Genomic DNA, 18857 nt, shown 5'->3' with positions numbered 1-18857 from the left:
GTTCCCCTAAATGCTGCCATCTTAAGGTCAGAGGTAAGCACTAGGTGAGTCTAATTCTAAAGTTCCCTGCTAGTCATCTACTACTTGCTACCACCCAGGAAAAGGGAGGCAAAGATGTACTCATATGGTAGCATGCAAGACACTGTAAGCAAGTCTAAATGAGGATGGTCAATTTGAGAAATATCAAATATGTTTACCTTCAGAAATCGAGGGCTCTGTTAAATAATACTGGAACTTCTAGAGTGCCTTGTAAACAAAACAAGCTTCACAGATAGCCAGTGAGAATCCTGAGCCAAGTATTGTGACTACATTCAACAATAAAGTGAGGAACAGAAATAAAATCATTGCCCAGGAACCAGAGAAACAAGAGATCTGTGACAGGCCCAAGATTTCAGACTCATTTACTGAAACCTAAACTTACGCTTCTATCATGTAGCCATTTTTCCTGCACTTGAAAACAAGTCTGTATACAAGCAATATCAAACCATGAAAAGACAATTAAAAAACCCCTGAAATTCTTTGAGGTTTGTTTATGTCCTTCAGGATGAAAGGCAGAAAACAAGCATAAAAACACACTTTCAACCACCAAACACACAACTGCAGCATTTGTACCTAATGTTCAGCTCCCATCTCTTACCATCGGCCAACCAGAAAAAAAGAAACAAAAACCTAAAATGAATGCAAAGCAACAAAAACTTAATGAAAATACTAACTAGGAAGTATGGTCTTTATTTATATATGCTTCCAGTAAGACAATGGTGTTATTGGTAGTTAAGAATCCTGACATGTCATCTTCTAACACACTCAGGCTTACTGAGAGAACAATAATAAGACAGGAAGAGAGAGATCTGTTTGCTATGTGTTTTAACTTGAGAGAATCTTGTTAACATTGAAATAAATAAGTGAAAAGGAGAACAAAGGTGAGGTATTCACAACATATCGATGACCTTTTAATTGTCCTACCAGGCCGCACTTCAACAGTTGCTGAATCAATATCTGAATCTCCTTTAGCATCCGTCACTTTCAAGTGAAAAGTATAGGTTCCTTCCACCAGATTAGTCAGCTGTAGTACTGCCTCATGGTCTGAGCCATGGATCACATCCTGCAGAAAAAGGTACCAGGATGATTACACCCTGAGAGAAAGTTGCAGGTGTGACTATCAAGTCAGGTATATGGTATGACAGTGTGAGTTCTTGCTTTGGCTTTTAAGACAAATGTGACCTACTCACAGTTTATAGTAGAGTAATGCAAATTTAGAACTGGCAGTTAATGAGGATGTTTGCACAGTATGGATATTTTCATTTAAAAAAAACCCAGACAGAACAGCAGACATTCTCAAGTACTCATCTGCTTGAAAATCTGAGACAGTTACATTATTATTTCTCAATTTTACTCCACTATCTTTCAGTTCTGTTTTCTTAACTGTCAAATTATTTCCTTTCCTTGGAGTTCAATGCATTTCCAACTATCATCTCTTCCAACTATGTTTAAGCTAACCTCTTCAATTTTTCTCATACCCTCATGTGAATCACTTCTAGAAGCTTTGTTGTTATTTTGCTGTTTCTCCTCTCCCAGTTCTTGCTGATTTGCCACTATCTTCCTGACTGTGAAGAGCTGCCCACAGAACTTTGTGCAGACAGGCAAAAGTAGTTATCAGTTTTGGTAGCTAACATATAAGCTTCAGTTTATCATGAGGTACTTCTGCTGTCTGTCCTCACTCTGACTCCACTGCACTACTGACCCAGGCTATTCACTGTGGTCTGCCAGGAAATGCAGTTCAAGACAAAAATTGTGTTTCATTCTAAATGCACAGATGCAAGTTTCACCTCATCTGGTACTAGACACGATTCCTTAGTCTTTACTGATACTTCTTGTTCTCTCAGACCCTTCCTCCTTTGGAATATCTGGATTTCAGACGATTTTTTTCCTCAAACATATTAGCTTGGTACTATCACCAATTACTCTTAAAGGCACACAACTTTATTCATCTGTCTCGAGTCTTTCCCAATTAAGTCCACACTGCTGCATTTTTCTTACTTAGCTACAATATTATATAGCTCTACCAGAAATATCACAAGCCCCTTGAATCAAAGCATTAGAGAGCAGGAGAGACAAACCAGAAATGGACACCATGCCTCATAGCATCTTATGAGTTGTCACTGCAGCAGGGCAAGCAGGTACACTACATGCGTAACAAGAGCCAAATTTGACTCATAACAACCTCCAAGAAACTTACCCCAGCTGCTGGACTTTGACCATCTCGAATCCACAAATAAGACACAATCCCCTGGTCATCAGCAGACCTTGAGCCATCCAAGGTAACAGAGTTATTTGGAAGCACTAGAACATGCTTCCCACCAGCATGTGCCTGGGGTGGATTGTTGTTTTCTAGCCATAAAAATAGTGGAGGAGAAGGATTTGTTTTCAAAACATGCAAAACGTGACATGCCATTGCCAATACACTCACACTGCAATTCTCTACCTGACGATTACAGGCAGTAACAGAATCTTGTGTCAAAGATACAGAGAAGGGATGAGTAGGCATACAGAATTTGGCTCTGGGTTTATTACAACCTGACAAAAGCAGAGCTGCACCATAAGGAGAATACCGATAAGAGGCATCATCCAAAAAAAAGACCTTTTTCAAAAAGCATTGTGGGGTACTCTATTTACTGTCTCACAATAACCTAAGAATCAGGTCTTCTAAGTCAAGTAAAAAGATCTTCTGCCTACTTAGAAACATAGCCCAGCATGAGATCATCATGTCGGGTTCTTCTCATGTTAAGAATCATTTATACCTAATAAAAGCTTGTGTAAGGTCTTATATCTTCACAATGGCTGTATTTAGGCAAAGTGTAATCAGGGAACTTAGAGTAAACTCAGTTCCCAAATGTTTTTTGCTTACCGCTAGCAGTGAAATCAAGGTATGTATTGGGAGTACAGCCAAAAAAATACCAAAGAAATAATTCTCTTTCCAAAAATCAGTCATTACTGACTTTTGTTAGAACACAACTGACAAGATGGAGCTCCAGGAAGCTGTGAGGCTGCGTGAAATACCTTGCTGGTCTGAATTAAGTTGGACATAACTCAATTTTCGGCAGATCTCCAGGGGATAGGCTGTAACTCTATTCTTCAGACTAGCAGAGTTCTCTGTGATACAAGCAATCACCTCATCTCTTCCAAATAAACCAGGTGAATAAACTTGGTTATTGGAGTGCTGAATATTTTTAATACTGAACCTGTAACTTTAGTCAGCACATACTGTGGCTACACTTCTCAGCGTGAATGAGACCATAAGACACATTTGGGCAGAGCTGTTGCCATGCGTTTCTGACTGAACACCTAAATGAAACTCAAACACTTCAACCAATGATGCACATTGGAAAAACTGAGTCCATTTTCTCCTCAAAGATTAGTTCATTCTGCAGTGGTATTAAGTAAAAAAGAAACAAGGCTGCATTTTTTTTCCAGAAAGTCAGCAGCTAAGATTCTAATGCAACTCTACCATCATTTCCTAAATGGTATAGGTACCATACTTGCAGAGCCAGAGCGCATCACTCCCCTCAAAAAACAAGGTATGCAACAGGAAGTCAAACTCTGGACCAAACAAGATTCAAAATTTATTATGTCACCTTCTTTAAAAGGAAGCATATGGAGATTGCTAAAATCACTCCTTAAAAAACAACATGAGGCAAAAGATGGTTGAATTATCACCACCTGCAAGCTTGAAGATGTATGCAAGTCCAAGCTATGAAATCTGTCAAGGGTACCTAACTACCTCTACCAGAAGAGCAATGAAGCTGGTGAGCGGTCTAGAGAACAGGTCTTACGAGGAGAAGCTGAGGGAACTGGGGTTGTTTAGCCTGGAGAAAAGGAGGCTCAGAGGAGACCTTATCGCTCACTACAACTACCTGAAGGGAGGTTGTAGTCAAGTGGGTGTCTTTTTCCTCTTACAAGTAACAAGTGACAGGAAAAGAGGAAATGGCCTCAAGTTGTGCCAGGGGAGGTTTAGATTGGATATCAGGAAAAATTTATTCACCGAAAGGGTTGTCAAGCATTGGAACAGGCTGCCCAGGGAAGCGGCAGAAGTCATGACTCCTGGAGGTATTTAAAAGACATGAAGATGAGCCACTTAGGGACATGGTTTAGTGGTGGACTTGACCAGGCTAGGTTAATGGTTGGACTCAACGATCCTAAAGAACTTTTCCAACCTAAATGATTCTATTATTCTATGATCTTGCACAATATGTATTATTAACCTAAAGCATGCATGTTGGGGGGAGAACAAAAAACCAAACAAAAACACCAAATCAGCATAGCAACTGTTTCTCTGTACAAAAAACAACCCCAAAATAAAGGCTTTTTAGTGCTAAGTTTTTAAGAGGAAATTGGTATACTCTGAGACCTCACTTCTTGGATGTTACTTAAAACCCACAGTAAAACTGCTTTTCTGCTCAAAGCTTAACTTTGAGAATAAAATAAAAATATATCCTCTTAAGGAAGTAGACACATCATGGTCAAAAATAGTATATTGGACCATTTTTATTACAACTAATTCTGCATATACTTAACTTTAAAAGAACTTGTAATAAGAAACGTTAATTCTACCAGTCACTCAATACTATTTTATCACAAAATAGCAGTAACTCTTCTTGAATACTCTTGAAATATGGCAACAAATACTTCATCCCTTTCTGTTCCAATTTCCTTTACATTCTGTCAGTGATTGAATTAACAGGCAAGTTGCCTACCATATCCTAAGAAGCAGCAACTGGGCTTACCTTCCTTCACAGTAATAGATAGCACAGATGCACTGCTTAAGCCCTGTTGGTCTTTCACGGTCAGCCTGAAGCGATAGGTACCAACCTGAAGACCAGTCACAGTTGCTATTGCTCTGTCACCGTTCTCCATCTGTACAGAGCTTGGTCCACTAAAACAAAACATCTCAGAAAATTAATCCTGCACACCCAGCCAAATTGTTCTTTCAGCAGCATCACTCATGCCTTTTGCTTTTAAGTGTATTGTAGTTCTACCACTGCTATAAGCACTGATGGTTAAAGAACTACACGAGACACGAGTTTAGTTCAGAGAACTCATAAATCCATTTTTTCCAGACATTCAAAGCACCAAAGCACCACATATCCAGTTAACAGAAGAGCAACCCAGAAGTTCAGCCTCCATGCTGCATTATTTCGTGGGAGCATGCAAATGGTGTTGCTCTAAGAGCCACTCACACCACAAACAGGGTACCAGCAAACCTCTTCCTGTACCACAGATGACAGCTGCACGAGGTAATATCTTGTCCTTTTATTCAGGATCAATTAGTTTTGCACATAAACACAATTAAAAACTTTTGTAAAACATTTTCAATCATCACTTAAGAGTACTTTAGCAACCTACTATTGAAAGCTCAGGCTAAACAGACCGTCAATTTGCTTTACTATTAAACAACCAAGTGACTGAGAAATCCTAGTTCTAAAGCACTGATAGGAAAACTTTGTACCTTACAGGAGGGTACCAGCCCTGTTGCTTGCTTTTTAACAGGAGGTTCCTGTCATTTTCTCTTAACTTTGTAACAGTAAGCCTCAAAATGACAAATTGCAAAACACAGGCAGAGATTGCCTGAACTCTCCAAGTTGAACTTAAAATTCTTATCTCTTACCCTATTACCATCTAGGTGGGAAGATCCTCAAAGCAGCTCTCAAACAGTGCACCACCCAGTGCAAATGCGTAAGAGGCTCTGTCACTCAACTGCTTTTAGTTTGTTCTCTGTTTTACTGGAAATTAGTAAAATCTCTAGATACCTGATATTTTCCCAATGATAGAAGACAATGCCTTGGTCATCTTGGCTTTTGCTTCCATCCAGTGTAGTACTTTCTACTGGGAAGATCAACTCCTTGTCAGGGCCAGCCACTGCTACTGGAGGACTGTTATTTTCTGTAAAAATAATATTTAGTGTATAACATTTGCTAGGTAGTCACTGGCAAGGGTTGCCAATCAGAGGGATGATTTTACACGAAGTATTACACTACAAATTTGATATATTGGCTCAAAGTTACAAATCACAAGTATAACATGCCCTTCTACTTGTGCACTTACACAACCAGCAGAAAATACTGGGTGGGAGAGACTAGCCCTGCAACAAGCCAAATCCCACAGCAAGTACTTCCTTTTTTAACAGCCATATCTGAAAGTACAGTCACACTCTAAAAATTCTGCAGCATGCTCAATGCATTGTATGAAATATTTTGTAACAACAGCAGTGGGGTACCCTCCTGGTTCCACTACTGCATCTACTTCAAGACCGCCCACATGAAAATGGTTCTTTGCCTTCAAAGAAGATAGCAACCCAGGTTTTCTGCTGCTCAAGGTCAGCACAACACCACTAAGTTAATACCAATTTAGAGTCTTTGAGGATTTAGTGCAGAAACATACAACCTACTATTCTGATTTCAACCTCTGCTTTTGCGGCATGGTAAAACTAGCAATGCTACTGTTTTCCTGGATAATTATTTACCCTTAGACCTGACTTTAGCAATAGCATCTTTCTATAATAACAGGTCTAGCTGTACTTCCAATTCATGTTCTTGATTTCTGCAGTAAATGCCTGCTGTAAAAAGTTTTCCCAGAAGGGGCATCTACAAAAAAAAAGTGTAATAAACAAGAACAGGAAGAGTTGCTCCATGGTGGAATGCAAGACCTTCAAGTGAGCAGAAAAAGCCACTTTGTAAGCCAGGATGTAACAGGCAAGTACATTAAAAAAAAAAAACCAACAACAACAAAAAAACAAAAACAAAAAAAAAAACAAACCCCAAACCGAAACAAAAAAAAAAAAAAAAATCCAAAAATGCATTAAAAAAAATCTCACGAGGCCTGGACCATTTGGGCCCACTCATCACTGAGCTCCCAAGTCTAAACAAACGTTTGAAAGATGTAGCTTTTGAAAACTCCTTGCTTGACACTTTTGGCTAGAACGTGCCATGCAATTCTAGCGAGAATGCAAGTCATGCAGGGATTCTTGAAGGACAACTGCAAAACAATAAGAAAACTGCATAAAGCACTGTTACTCTGAACAGCTTTGCAAAATAGTCTTTGAGCTACATTTTAGCTTTTAGAAGTAAACTCAAACACATCTCTGTGCAGGTTGCCTTATGTAATCAGGCTGGTGTGAGCCCTCAGGATCACCTCCTGGACGTTCTGTGATTCTACACTTGTTTTAACTGCTTGCTTTGACAGAAAGTGGAGGTGGAAGAGTCCTTGATGCAGGGATATTGGACATTCAGACTGACATCTCATGGTGCAATGCAGGGAGAGAAGGCATTCCAGGATGCTGCTAGGGCATCAGGCTGGCCTCACCCTTGAGGGACCCAGACATGCCTGCAGCTGACTTACCAGGCTGTACAATCAGTGTGACCTCAGCTGTGGACCGCTGCCTTGCAGAGTCTGTGACAGTCAGCTGAAATGTATAATCTCCTTCCTGCATTGCAGATAACTGGAGGTACGGCGTCCGCACTCCCTACATGGCATTTACAAAGAGAGAGAGCATGAGATCAACGCTTATGAATTATGAAAAGGTCTTACAGAACAAATGTAAGGAAAAAATAAATTTGCTTTAATTCATAAACACAGTGTTTGAGCAAGCAGTTTAAGCACCTTGTAGAGAAAAAGATGACTTAAAATTTGACACATAGACAGATGTAACCTATTCACTACTGCAACTGTCCCTATCAACCCAGTGAAGTGTTGGTATAATAGCTGCGTTGCTTCTGAACAACAGTAATTGTGAAACATATGGGACATTAATTTTGTCAATTAGAAATTGAACACTGATGGAAGTTACTACAGCTTATTACATTTTCTTAGAGATATTTTAAAAACAAACATCATTACCTTCTTTAAAATAATATTTATAAAAATTGTTAAATGCAAAACCAAGCTTGACTTGATCCCAGACAGACAGGCTTATAGAAAAAGCGTACTAAACAAGACAACTCTACCCTGAGTATACTCTTCCACCGGTATTGATATCTATATAGTTGACATCTATATAAGCTCACAAAATGACTGGGCCCAGACATAGGTCTTTTTGCTAATAAAACAAACATTTGTGGCCTCTCTCATATGAGGAATAACAAGTCACAATGCAATTAAGTTGGGGTTTTTTTTTTTGATAAAGATGATAATGAGAACTAAGGGACATGATAAATGATTAACTAACCAGCAGAGGTACTTGTTATATTGCACTTTAACCATGGTACCATGTAACACACCCAAGACCAGCATGCTCAGCTTTACGGACATGAAAAAGGTTACTAGGCTCTTGAAAAGAAACTGTAAAATGCTCCTGCATTTCCACATTAAATACCCAATTAATCCATTAGCTATCTCAAGCAGTCATTCCTTTCTTTCAGGAAGGTTGCTTTAAGATTGAACAGCTCTTAAAAACTACAAGTTCAGGTTGCATGGATACTTTTGGAAAGTGTTTGTCTTGGTAAATAAACAGAAATAAGCCATTATGCTATAAGCCCTTCCATAGTTTCATAATTGCCTCTACAGTATACGCTTGCATCAACATTATTCCTTTCCCAAAATGATCTACAAAATGATCTCTTTCCAGTTCTGAAGGTCTAAAGCATTTGCAACACAGGAGAAATCATGGCTTACTGAGTGGAAGTCCACTGAAAAATTTTAATAACTTTTCTAAGATTAAAAAACAACAAAAACCAACCATGAAAATAAGAGAACAAATTCCATTAGCCTTCCCAGGAAACACATGTTCTAGTAAGCATAAAAAAAACTCACCATAGACCATAGCTGCATAACACTGTCTTGTCATTTTTCACTCAGAAAATTAGGTTTCTGTTTGAGTCCTACTTTCTCCAGGAGAAAGTGTTAGAAGAAAACCCTAACTACCCCTACATTCTCCCAAAACCAGTTGTCAGCATCGCCAGCGCCTCAGAAGGTGGAAACCTGTGGAGCAGGCTCTAGGGTCCAAGGACAGACATTGTGAACTCAAAGTATTTCCAAATCACAAGGGAACAAACAGTAGCAGAAATCAGAAATGGCCACAACGAACGAAAAAAAGAAGTGTTGAGAAGGAATTAAAAGTGGTATCTAAAATAAGAGCTGAATACACCAGAAAAAAAAAAAACAGAAAAAAACCCAACAATCCAAAGCAAATAGAGTAACAGCATTTTAGACACTTCAGTGCTTTTGAGTATTTACTTAGGTATGTGTTTATTTGTCTCAGAGGCAAAAATAAAAGAGTTTTCCAACCCTATGCAATGAGAAACAGGCATACCTGCATTGCTACAACCTTGCCTTTGCTTTTGGGACTGAGCGACCACTCATAGCTGACAATTTCACGGTCATCACTGCTCTGGTTTCCATTCAGCGTGATGAAGTTCTGGGGCAAGGTGACTGCCTGATTAGGTCCTGCATTGGCAATAGGTGGGTAATCCACTGGTTTGTTGACAGTCAGGGATGCGATGGTGGAGTTGGCTGCTCCATCTGAATCAATCACTGTGAGTCTACAACAGGAAAAACAATATTGGAAATCTGTTAAGATGGACTTCTGCTAAGTCCTAAGTTCAAAGATTAACCTTTTCTGGCACTTTTTCAAACACCACCTAAAACAGAGCCACTGATTAGACTATACGAACTTCTGCTTCAGAAATACATATCCCTCAGCTAAGGTAGGAAAGAAATTCAGAAGACTGTTTTCAAATACAGTTTTCAACCTCTAAGAAAAAAGAAAAGCCTAGCTATTCTGGATCCCAGATGAAACCCTTTCCCTGCAGTCAATGGCAACTTCATCAATTTCAAATAGAATTCACTGCAAATTCTTAAAAAAATTTACTCAGTAAAAACCAGCGATTTCATTCATCAGCCATAGTGGAACAGTCCCTGTTAACAGCTACATTCAAAACTACTATTAATGTTCAGAAGCTCTGCTTGTAGCACAGTAGCAGTTCCTAACTTCTCATTTCTTTGTGGCACACTATAACTAATTTTAACGAAGCTTAATATCAGCTCAGATTTTTGAAGAAGCCAAGTCACAAAACTAAAAAAACTACAGGATTTAAAAAAACACTATTGCCTTTCAGAAGAACAACGACAAATCATCTTAAAACAAGACGGCTGCAGACACCTGAAAGTGATGAAGGACTGCCCTTCACACTGTGGTAACCAACTACATCTCTAATTTGCCTCTGTTGTGAAAACTGTATACAGCTGAACCACACAGAAGGGAATCACTCTTGAAGCCTTACTTGACTGGGAACAAAACTAGTACTCATTAATTCTGTCATTAAGGAACACATACTTTTGCAGTGAGTGCATATCCAAGCATATTGGGAGCACGGGAATTTGCTGACCAGCTATTTTCCTGTAAGCTTGAACACACTGCTCTATTGTCCGAGTACCTCAGGCTCCCCCAAAGGTGCACAGATAGAGCAACAAATTTCTTCATTTCCTAGGGTTTGGAACATATTTAAAGCATTACTTGTAAGCAAGCTCTGCCCACTTCAATACAGAAAAAAAAATCCCACACTAATTTCTGATACTGTACGATATGGAACAATTCCAGTAAAGAACACAGAATGAAAGCTGGAGCTATGCAATTTTTGGTGAAGTCTACGCAAAGCACCACGTTTAACGTATATGTATGCTGGCTTCAACATTCTGCTGACACTACACTGATACAAAATATATTGACTGGTAGGCTATTACCTACTAGCAGCCAAATGACCAAGGCTGAGTCAGTGGAAAGTCTGCCTCTGTGCAGATGAGGCTTTAAGTTAAAAAGTTCAGAAAATGAATTCTGATTTTAATTAAAGCACCCAGAACTACAAACATTGCTTCCATTGGCTGGACAAAATCCAGCTTCAGTAACGCATAAATGGAGGAAAACAGTAGAAAGACAAAGGCCTTTATGAAGAACAGAATGACTGGTATTAAAATCAGCAGACAACAATGCCTTGCGAGGATCAGTCTCCTAATATTGTTCTGTCTGACATGACCCTTCAGGGAGCGACTTTTTCAATGTTACTGCAGAGTTTCATCTCAGCACACTTGCTAACTTCTAAGCTGGGGGGGAAGCAGGGGGAAGTTCTGTCAGTTACTATTGCTGAGAATGGGAGGTACCTAATTTCTGAGACCTTGTTTTGCATAACTTTGTGCTGTAAAGCATCACTATGCCTGTATCACAAAATCACTGCAAGCACTTTTTAATAAAAGTACTCCCTATGTCTCTCCACTGTGCCAAATGAATGGTAACAGCATGTAGAAGAAAAACGAAGTTTTTTTTTTGTTTGAGGAGGTACATCTGGGTACAAGGAAAATCAAACATTTAGCTGACATCACAGAAATAGTTAAAACCCAAAGGAAAGCATCTGTGCAGGTACCTGAAAGTGTAGTTTCCAGGAACAAGGTCTGACAAGTGCAAGACAGGTGTGTCAGCAGATGCCTTCTGCTCTCGCAAAGGACCTTTAACTTCTTCCCAGTGGTAACTCACTATCTTTGTATCATCTATACTTTCTACATTCATTAAAAAAAAAAAACAAAAAAAACCCAGCACACATATCAGTTTCTTGTAGCAATTGCTGGAATGAATACTGAAGTCTTTCATGCACTGATCCCTAAATGGATTTCAACAATTATCTCTTCAAGCATATTCGAACAGGGTTCTTGTACCACAGCTGTTAAACTACAGATTCCATTACATTTGGCATGGTTTATCTAAACAAACAAAAAATTCTTCACACACACACAAACAGTCTCAGACTCTGCATATTCCAACTTGTCTGCTCTCAGCAATTATGAACATAATTATGACATCTTATAGTATCACTATGTGACAGCTCTCTACCATGGCCCCAGCTGTACTGTCACAGAGGCCTTCTGGGCAGGGTGGGAGGAAGCTGTAAGAGTAGCTGCTGTTTGGATGCAGCAGCCTCCAACATACTGCATCTCAATCTCAATCCCTGCACTTTACTACTTTTTTTTATTTATTAAAATAATTTGTAACTGGACTCAAATTCCCAAAATAAATCATGATTCAGGGAACTTCTGAGTAGAGTGTGAAGAAGGAATTTCACTTGTAATTGGCAAACAATGTTGTAACTGTATATTAAAAATACAGGATATAAGCACAGGATGGTCCAGTACATACGACTGCCATCGATGAAGGTAGAAGTTGTAGGCAAAGAAACTTCTTGTACTTTGGGTGAAGCAATGGCAACAGGCGGCTGGTTAACTCTGACTGCTGTGAGGAAGACAGGGAGGGGAAAAACCAAAATATAGTGAAAGCCCAGGCAAAACAAATCTGTTAACTTTACAGATCAATAGTGTTCAGTGATTTAAATCTACGATTGACAGCTTTGCAGCATCTGCTGTCCTTTTTGGACAAAAGAGAGAAAAGGTTACTGCAGAGCAGTGCACTGACACAGTAGTCTTCCGGTGCAGCCATTTCTAACTGCTATAATTTAGATCAGACCCATGCACTGTCACTTGCAGCTAGAGCAGGTTCAGCACCTAATTGCTGTTCCTAGCTGTACTGGAGAAGGGGATCATAAAAGGTGACATGATGCTATCTCTGGCCTTGTCCAGGGAGCATACAAGATCAGAGAGCACTTAAACACAGTGAGCAAGATCATTAACTCTACTTCCTTAAAATGTTTTATAGACACCAAGATATGAAACATCTACCAGATGTCTCTGACAGACAGTAACTAACAGACTACTAGATAAGCATGTTGTACAACTACTTGTGTTGAAGAAATTAATGTCATTATTTTAGTCAATTGATTTACCTGGCTTGACCGTGACATTTACAAAACCTTCACCAAAGGCACCTTCACCAGAAACTGTCACTTTGAAGGCATAAAGTCCTACTGATAACTGATAGGAACACAGAATAAATTGGGTTACATGAGGAATTATACAAAAGCAATACACATAAACCTGGCAATCATATTGTAATCAGAGAAAAATCTGGATATCTGAAACCTAGAGCTCCTTTTATAAACACATACACATAAGGCACTACTCACTGCCCAGGAAAAGGGAATACTGAGCAAACACTTATGAATTTTCACTCTATCTTAGAAAATTATTAGAGTACTCCAAAAAAAAGACACTTCTAATCTGGTAAAGACTTGGTGACACGTGCAAGTAAGGAGACTCTGGCAGTCATATGAACTCCTTGAATCAAGGTGTCCTTCCCCACAGGTTAGCTTCCTGTGAAAGGCTCACACACCAAGGAGCCTGAGCTTACAGCTCACTTACATGAGAGAGCTTCAGGGTCTGGCTGTGTCTGCGCTCCATTTCACCACCATAGTCCGCAGGGTGACTGATTAAGCTCCACTCATAGGTGTAGGCTGTTTCTAAGAGCAATAACACAGCGTAAGAGTAACCAGCTTTGCCTTCAAGACAAGCCCAGGAAACAAAGAAATCAAGTTCACCATTTGTCAGATAAAATGCTACAGTAGGAAATGATGACTACTACTGCTTAAGCCTGCAAAATGCAGCGGTACGAATACCTGTTAAACTTCCACAGTGTGTTGTAACTTGGTAAAGCAGCAAGGATGTAATGAACTTCACAAATAATTGACTTCTTCACAAAAACCAGCTTCACATGACGTGAATGTATTTTACATAGCTACCTATGAAATTTATATTATTTCCTGCTGCAGTTTGGAAGCTAAATGTTGCATTCAGAACCTATTTTTCTCTACAGCAAGATGTTATAACTTGGGCCACACCATCTTTGATAGAAACTACAGGCTTTCTATTGAATCATCTGGCTAAGGAGTTCAGGTTTTGAAAATAAAAGCCACTTAAAAAAAAAAAAAAAAATCTCTAAAATCCAAAGGAGGAAATCCTCCATGCAGTTGGAGCCACAAAAAGGGCAGGAGATGAGAAAGATGGTTTTATCCTGAGGTGCGGATGTTCACATAACCCAGGACTTGTCTGCATTTACAGGCTGGTAGTGTGTGCATCTCCTTGTATGCCAAGGCCATTCAACTCACCTGTAGGTGGTGGTGGGACAACAAAAGCATTCAGTTCAACCTCATTTTTGGGTAGCATCACTTGTATGTTATCTCCAGCAGACACAATAAGTTCTTTCACTGTATCTAAGACAAAATGAGCGCATTATATTTTAACAGATAGGATGGAAATACATTTAGTGTCTTCAAATATTATTTGTAATGGATTAAGTAAAATTTGACAAACACTCTACAGTAAATAAGCAAAGATAAGTAAAAAAAAAAAATTCCTCAATACATAACAAAATAATCTATTATAACCACTAATACAGCTCCTTCACCTTTTACCAAACCAATGTTTTTTTTTTTTCTTCCCAAAATACGAAGGGTCATTTCCCCTACTCCTGTTTTAAAGAAAAGGATTCTAGTTATTCCTGTATATCATGGGTAACATTGCTCTGCATAAAGAACTATGCACTTTTCTTAGTAATTGGATGAAAGAGCAAGAATTAAAAAACACAAAATTACAGAAGACAAAAAGCCACCTACACCAGAACAAGCTTAATTAAATACAATAATATAGTCCAAACTAGAACTCTAACAGTAGTGCTTCTTGGTGAAAGAAGGCATGATATGTTTGTGGTACTTGTGAGGCATGTCTCAATGTCCAGCTCAGCGTTCCTTTTAAAAATTCCACTTGCACAGTAGGACAAAGGTGTTATTTCGTAGCTGAACTGCACATTCAATCTATTTGCCATTTAGGAATACCCTCCCAGTTCTTATCTGTGAAAACTCCTTCCTCTTCCAAAAATGCCTCAAATCCAGTCCCCAACAGAAACACACCAAAGCACAACTTCAGGAAAGGTTCCCATAGACCTAAAACTCAAAGGTTTAAAATGTCTTCCTTTTAATACTGGGAACCCCCAGAACAAAGATTCTCCAAAGGCAACATTCACTACCGTCTAAGTGTCCAACTTACAAACTCTGAATAGAAGAGCAAGAGGCTACTCTAGTAGCTGACAGGTCTAAAAATGGATGAAGTGAAGAGGCCACATTGACAGCACACCTTTCTGTCACTGCTACTTAAATGTACCCAGGGCTCTATAATTGCTCATGGGAGTTGCTCTAAACACCAGTTGAGCAGAGGTTTGTACTTTGACTTCCACATGAGATGAGAATAGATGAGGGTCATGACCAAAGGAGAAAAGGAGGGACTGTCTTTGAGACTTCCAAGACAGTAGGGCTGAAAACACACAAACTTGAGGCAATCCTTGCACAAAGCAGTACTTACTGTGAGATTCATCATAACTTTCCATTCAGCTGCTTCTTCCAAGCTCCTTTTTGAGTCCTCTTCAACCTCCTCCTGTGAAGGAGGAGCTGCCCAGTCAACGCTCAATGGCAATGATGATCCATTGCCTTGGAGAGGGATCTTTTGTAGCTCATTTCTTACTGCTATCCTGACTGGTAGGTTGCAGTTTGGCACAAGGTGCCAAGAATGTCCCAAACCAGACTTATTCGACCAGGAAGCATAGGGCTTAGCTCTCCATATCCCTCAGTACATCAGGAGTGCATAAGAATACACATCTCTTTGTGCTTCTTTGCTTCTTGTGGCCCTTCTAACCCTTTGTCAGGGTGCACAGGGAGGAAGGAAACTCAGCAGGAGAAAGGAGATACTCTAAACATACACATAGAATTTAACACAACTACAGAGCACATAGTCATTAAACATGTCCTCGTTTTTTTCCCCCAGGATAAGGAGGCCATGTTGTCACCTACGAAGGGCCAGGCTTCTCCTCTATTAAGGGCTGAGCTTCCTCAGATCCCACCTATGTTGCTGCATGATATCTGACAACTATATAAAATGGGAACCCTACTGAAGAGTTTCTGAGAGGAAGCAATGTTCTGAAGGGTCACATAAAAATAATAGCATAGCTAGAAGAGACTACTCTGAAACTCCAGAAGGCCTCAGGTATTTCTCACCAAGTATAAAAAATATGCCACTAAAAAATGGCTCTGCTTTTTACTTTGCTGTATTTGCTCAAGTTATAATTTCACATTAATGATGGAGTTGGTCAGAGTTTTGCCTCCAGAGTAGCTAGCTAGCTAAGGGGTCTGGAGTTTGCAGTGTTACTGTAGGTCTACAGGCTTAAAGGGGTATGGTTTACATTTGGATAAAGAGCAAGCTCACACCTAACAATAGGTTGGAAGCCTGACAGTCATAAAGCCATGTCCACCTGTTCTCCAACCTGCAGGTATCCCTCAGATCTCCAGCTATATTGAAACATTACCTGCTTTAGCAGCAGTAGCAGGTGGTGTGAATTGCTGCACAGGCTCAGATGGCACAGTATTAGTGGGAAGTAGCACTATCCCACCTTCAGTGACATTCTCTGGGGCCACTGTGGGAGACTGCGTTTTCTCTGACACACCTGGGGAGAAATCCAGTTTGTCTGAAGAAGGAGAAGGTGTAGCAGCCTGAAAAATGAATTACAGGGAAAAAATTGTCATAAGTGAGTCATTTTTCACGTTTCTTTTACAGGGGTATGCTGTTTTTCAAGTAGCATATCGAGTGAGCCGACTGATTTATGTTACTAGGAGGTTTTATTCCTATACAGAATCTATCAAAGGCAGACCATAGAATTTTTCTACCAGGGTTTTTAAGAAACGCTAATTATTTTTCAACGTTCAGATGCAGAACAGTGCAGGCTATAGTCATCAAAATGAGGTAACCTGGAATACAACTAAGGCTATCAGTTCTCAAAATAATAAAGAGCAGTAGGACAGGTCTAAATATAGTCATAAACGGTTGTAAGCCAATGACAAAGTCTGTGTGGTGAGTATTATTGTCTTCATCCTGTACACAGACAAATATAACAGAATCCTTGTCTCCTACTATATCTGCTCAGACCAGAACTTGCTCATACCTTCTTATTTCCTTGCTACTAATAAAACGCCCTAAATCTCTCTATTTCAGTCACTAAGCAGTAGCATTCTCCTCACTGACCCACCTTGTTAGTAAATCAGAACTGCAGCAAAAACACAGCAAGTTTTGCAGAAATAACTCAGCACTGTGTTAGCCTTGCCCATCACCTCACCCCTCTCTCTCAGGCCCCATCACCTTTCAACCACGCATTAGTATCAATGGGCCAATAGTTCTTCCTTACGTTCTCAAGACTTATTTCTGACCTAACATCTAGAGAAAAGCATTTTGCCAATCATGGCTACTGTGTGTGGCACATGAAGACATAAAATACTGCTATTATTTGTACATGATCTATTAACATAACAATGGGATTATGAAGGTTGGTAAAATGAAGACTGTTATCAAGGAATGGCTGAGGTGGGAAGGGATACCTGGAGATAGCCTAGTCCAACCCCGCTCCTCAGAACAAGGTCAGCTACAGTAGGCTGCTCAGGACCATGTCCAGTCAAGTTTTGAGTATCTCCAAGGACAGAGAATCCACAACCTCTCTGGAAAACATGTTCCAGTGTTTGACCATCCTCATTGGAAAAAAGAAAAAGCATGCTTTTTAGTGTTTAAATAGAATTCCTTCTATTTCAATTTGTCTCCATTGCCTCTTGTCCTGTCACCGGACAGCACTGAAAAGAGTGGCTCCATTTTCTTCACTCCTGCCATAGTTACCTATACAGATTGGTAAGATCCCCCTGAACCCTCCCTGCTCAAGGCTGAACACTCCCAGCCCTCAAGCTTCTCTTCATATTTCAGGCGCTCCACTTTCACTCTGTAGTTTGTTGCCCTCCTAGGAAATCAGAGCAGCTCTGCCCTGGATGTGGACAGGAGGAAAAGCTTCCTGTGCAGCTGGGAACGTGAAAGCAATGCCAGGGACTGCTGCTTCCCAGGCTGCGAGGAAACAGAGAGCATGGAAGTAATCTGCACTTCATCTCTACCTTCAACGAGGACAGAGAGAAAAGATCCCTGTGGAGCTGGGACAGTGACAGCAGTGTTATGGACTGTGGCTGCTACTCTGTGAGGATGCCAAGGACCACACCAAGAGCCGCATCTCCAGACGGGTCCGTAACACAGATGATGCAAGCACCTTTGTGGCCACACCTCCAGCTCTGTTCAATATGCAGACAGTAAAGAAGATCTCTGAGCAGCTGGGACACTGACAGTAGGATCAGGGACTGCAGCTCCCCTAAGGTAGCGCCTTCAGCATGCCAACCCGAGACCCTCGGCAGGAATCTCACCCTTGACAACATTATCACGCACAGGGAGAGCCTCAAGCCCATCCTGCCTCATACCTTGACAAAAGGTCTGTCTTTCCTCCAGACAGCTCTCCTTTTACATACTCACTCATCTGACATCTTCTGAAAAGATCACCTTTACTACACTTTGGCAAATCAAAGTGTTTCTTTGCCTTCCAAATGCAAGATAAATCAACTTTTCTGAGCTTCCTCTGGCTTTCCTCCTCTACAGGCCCCTTGCCAATCTATCTGCTAAGAAGTAGCCATCCTAGTTTTGTAGGACAGATGAGGACAAAGTCACCTCAAATGTACCTTTCCTGGGACACTCACTTCTGCAACAGCACCAAATATCTCTTCAGTCAGCAAGCCTAGGCAATATCCTGCAGTCAAAAAAAGTGCCCTGTGGCACTGTCACATCTGAAGCAGTGTCACAGCTGAAAAGATAGCTTAAACTAAGAACGCTAGCAGGCAGCAGATAACTGGGGCAAGGGCAATATCAGAAATTGAGCTCTCGGGCAAAAATTATTGCTGAGAGATATGCTGGACCAGATGCAGAGGGCAAGATTACCCTAAATTCCAGCTTGGGAACTGAAAAGGGAAGAAAAGAAGGATCCTCTCTGGGAGTGGGTAGGGTAGGCAGTTCTCCTACTGTGGGCTTTGTAGGTT

At 40.3% G+C, this 18857-nt stretch overlaps 1 protein-coding gene across 1 annotated transcript in view; it reads right to left on the bottom strand.

The window, feature by feature from the left end:
- Positions 1 to 18857, bottom strand: part of KIAA0319 (KIAA0319 ortholog) — a 46768-nt gene that overhangs the window by 13244 nt on the left and 14667 nt on the right. The window contains exons 3-14 of the mRNA XM_086743150.1: positions 16277 to 16460; positions 14031 to 14135; positions 13288 to 13385; positions 12813 to 12900; positions 12173 to 12265; positions 11406 to 11538; positions 9302 to 9530; positions 7393 to 7516; positions 5805 to 5937; positions 4782 to 4930; positions 2237 to 2388; positions 964 to 1102 (exon numbers count right to left, since the gene is read on the bottom strand). Of these exons, the coding sequence (XP_086599276.1) occupies positions 964 to 1102; positions 2237 to 2388; positions 4782 to 4930; positions 5805 to 5937; positions 7393 to 7516; positions 9302 to 9530; positions 11406 to 11538; positions 12173 to 12265; positions 12813 to 12900; positions 13288 to 13385; positions 14031 to 14135; positions 16277 to 16460 (1627 nt within the window). The remainder of the gene's footprint in view (positions 1 to 963; positions 1103 to 2236; positions 2389 to 4781; positions 4931 to 5804; positions 5938 to 7392; positions 7517 to 9301; positions 9531 to 11405; positions 11539 to 12172; positions 12266 to 12812; positions 12901 to 13287; positions 13386 to 14030; positions 14136 to 16276; positions 16461 to 18857) is intronic.

The sequence above is a fragment of the Chlamydotis macqueenii genome, chromosome 2 (genome assembly GCF_036417535.1).
Source record: "Chlamydotis macqueenii isolate bChlMac1 chromosome 2, bChlMac1.mat, whole genome shotgun sequence".
In the NCBI taxonomy this organism is placed as follows: domain Eukaryota; kingdom Metazoa; phylum Chordata; class Aves; order Otidiformes; family Otididae; genus Chlamydotis; species Chlamydotis macqueenii.
Note: the sequence above shows the minus strand (reverse complement) of the source record. Positions and strands in the feature narration are given on the sequence as shown.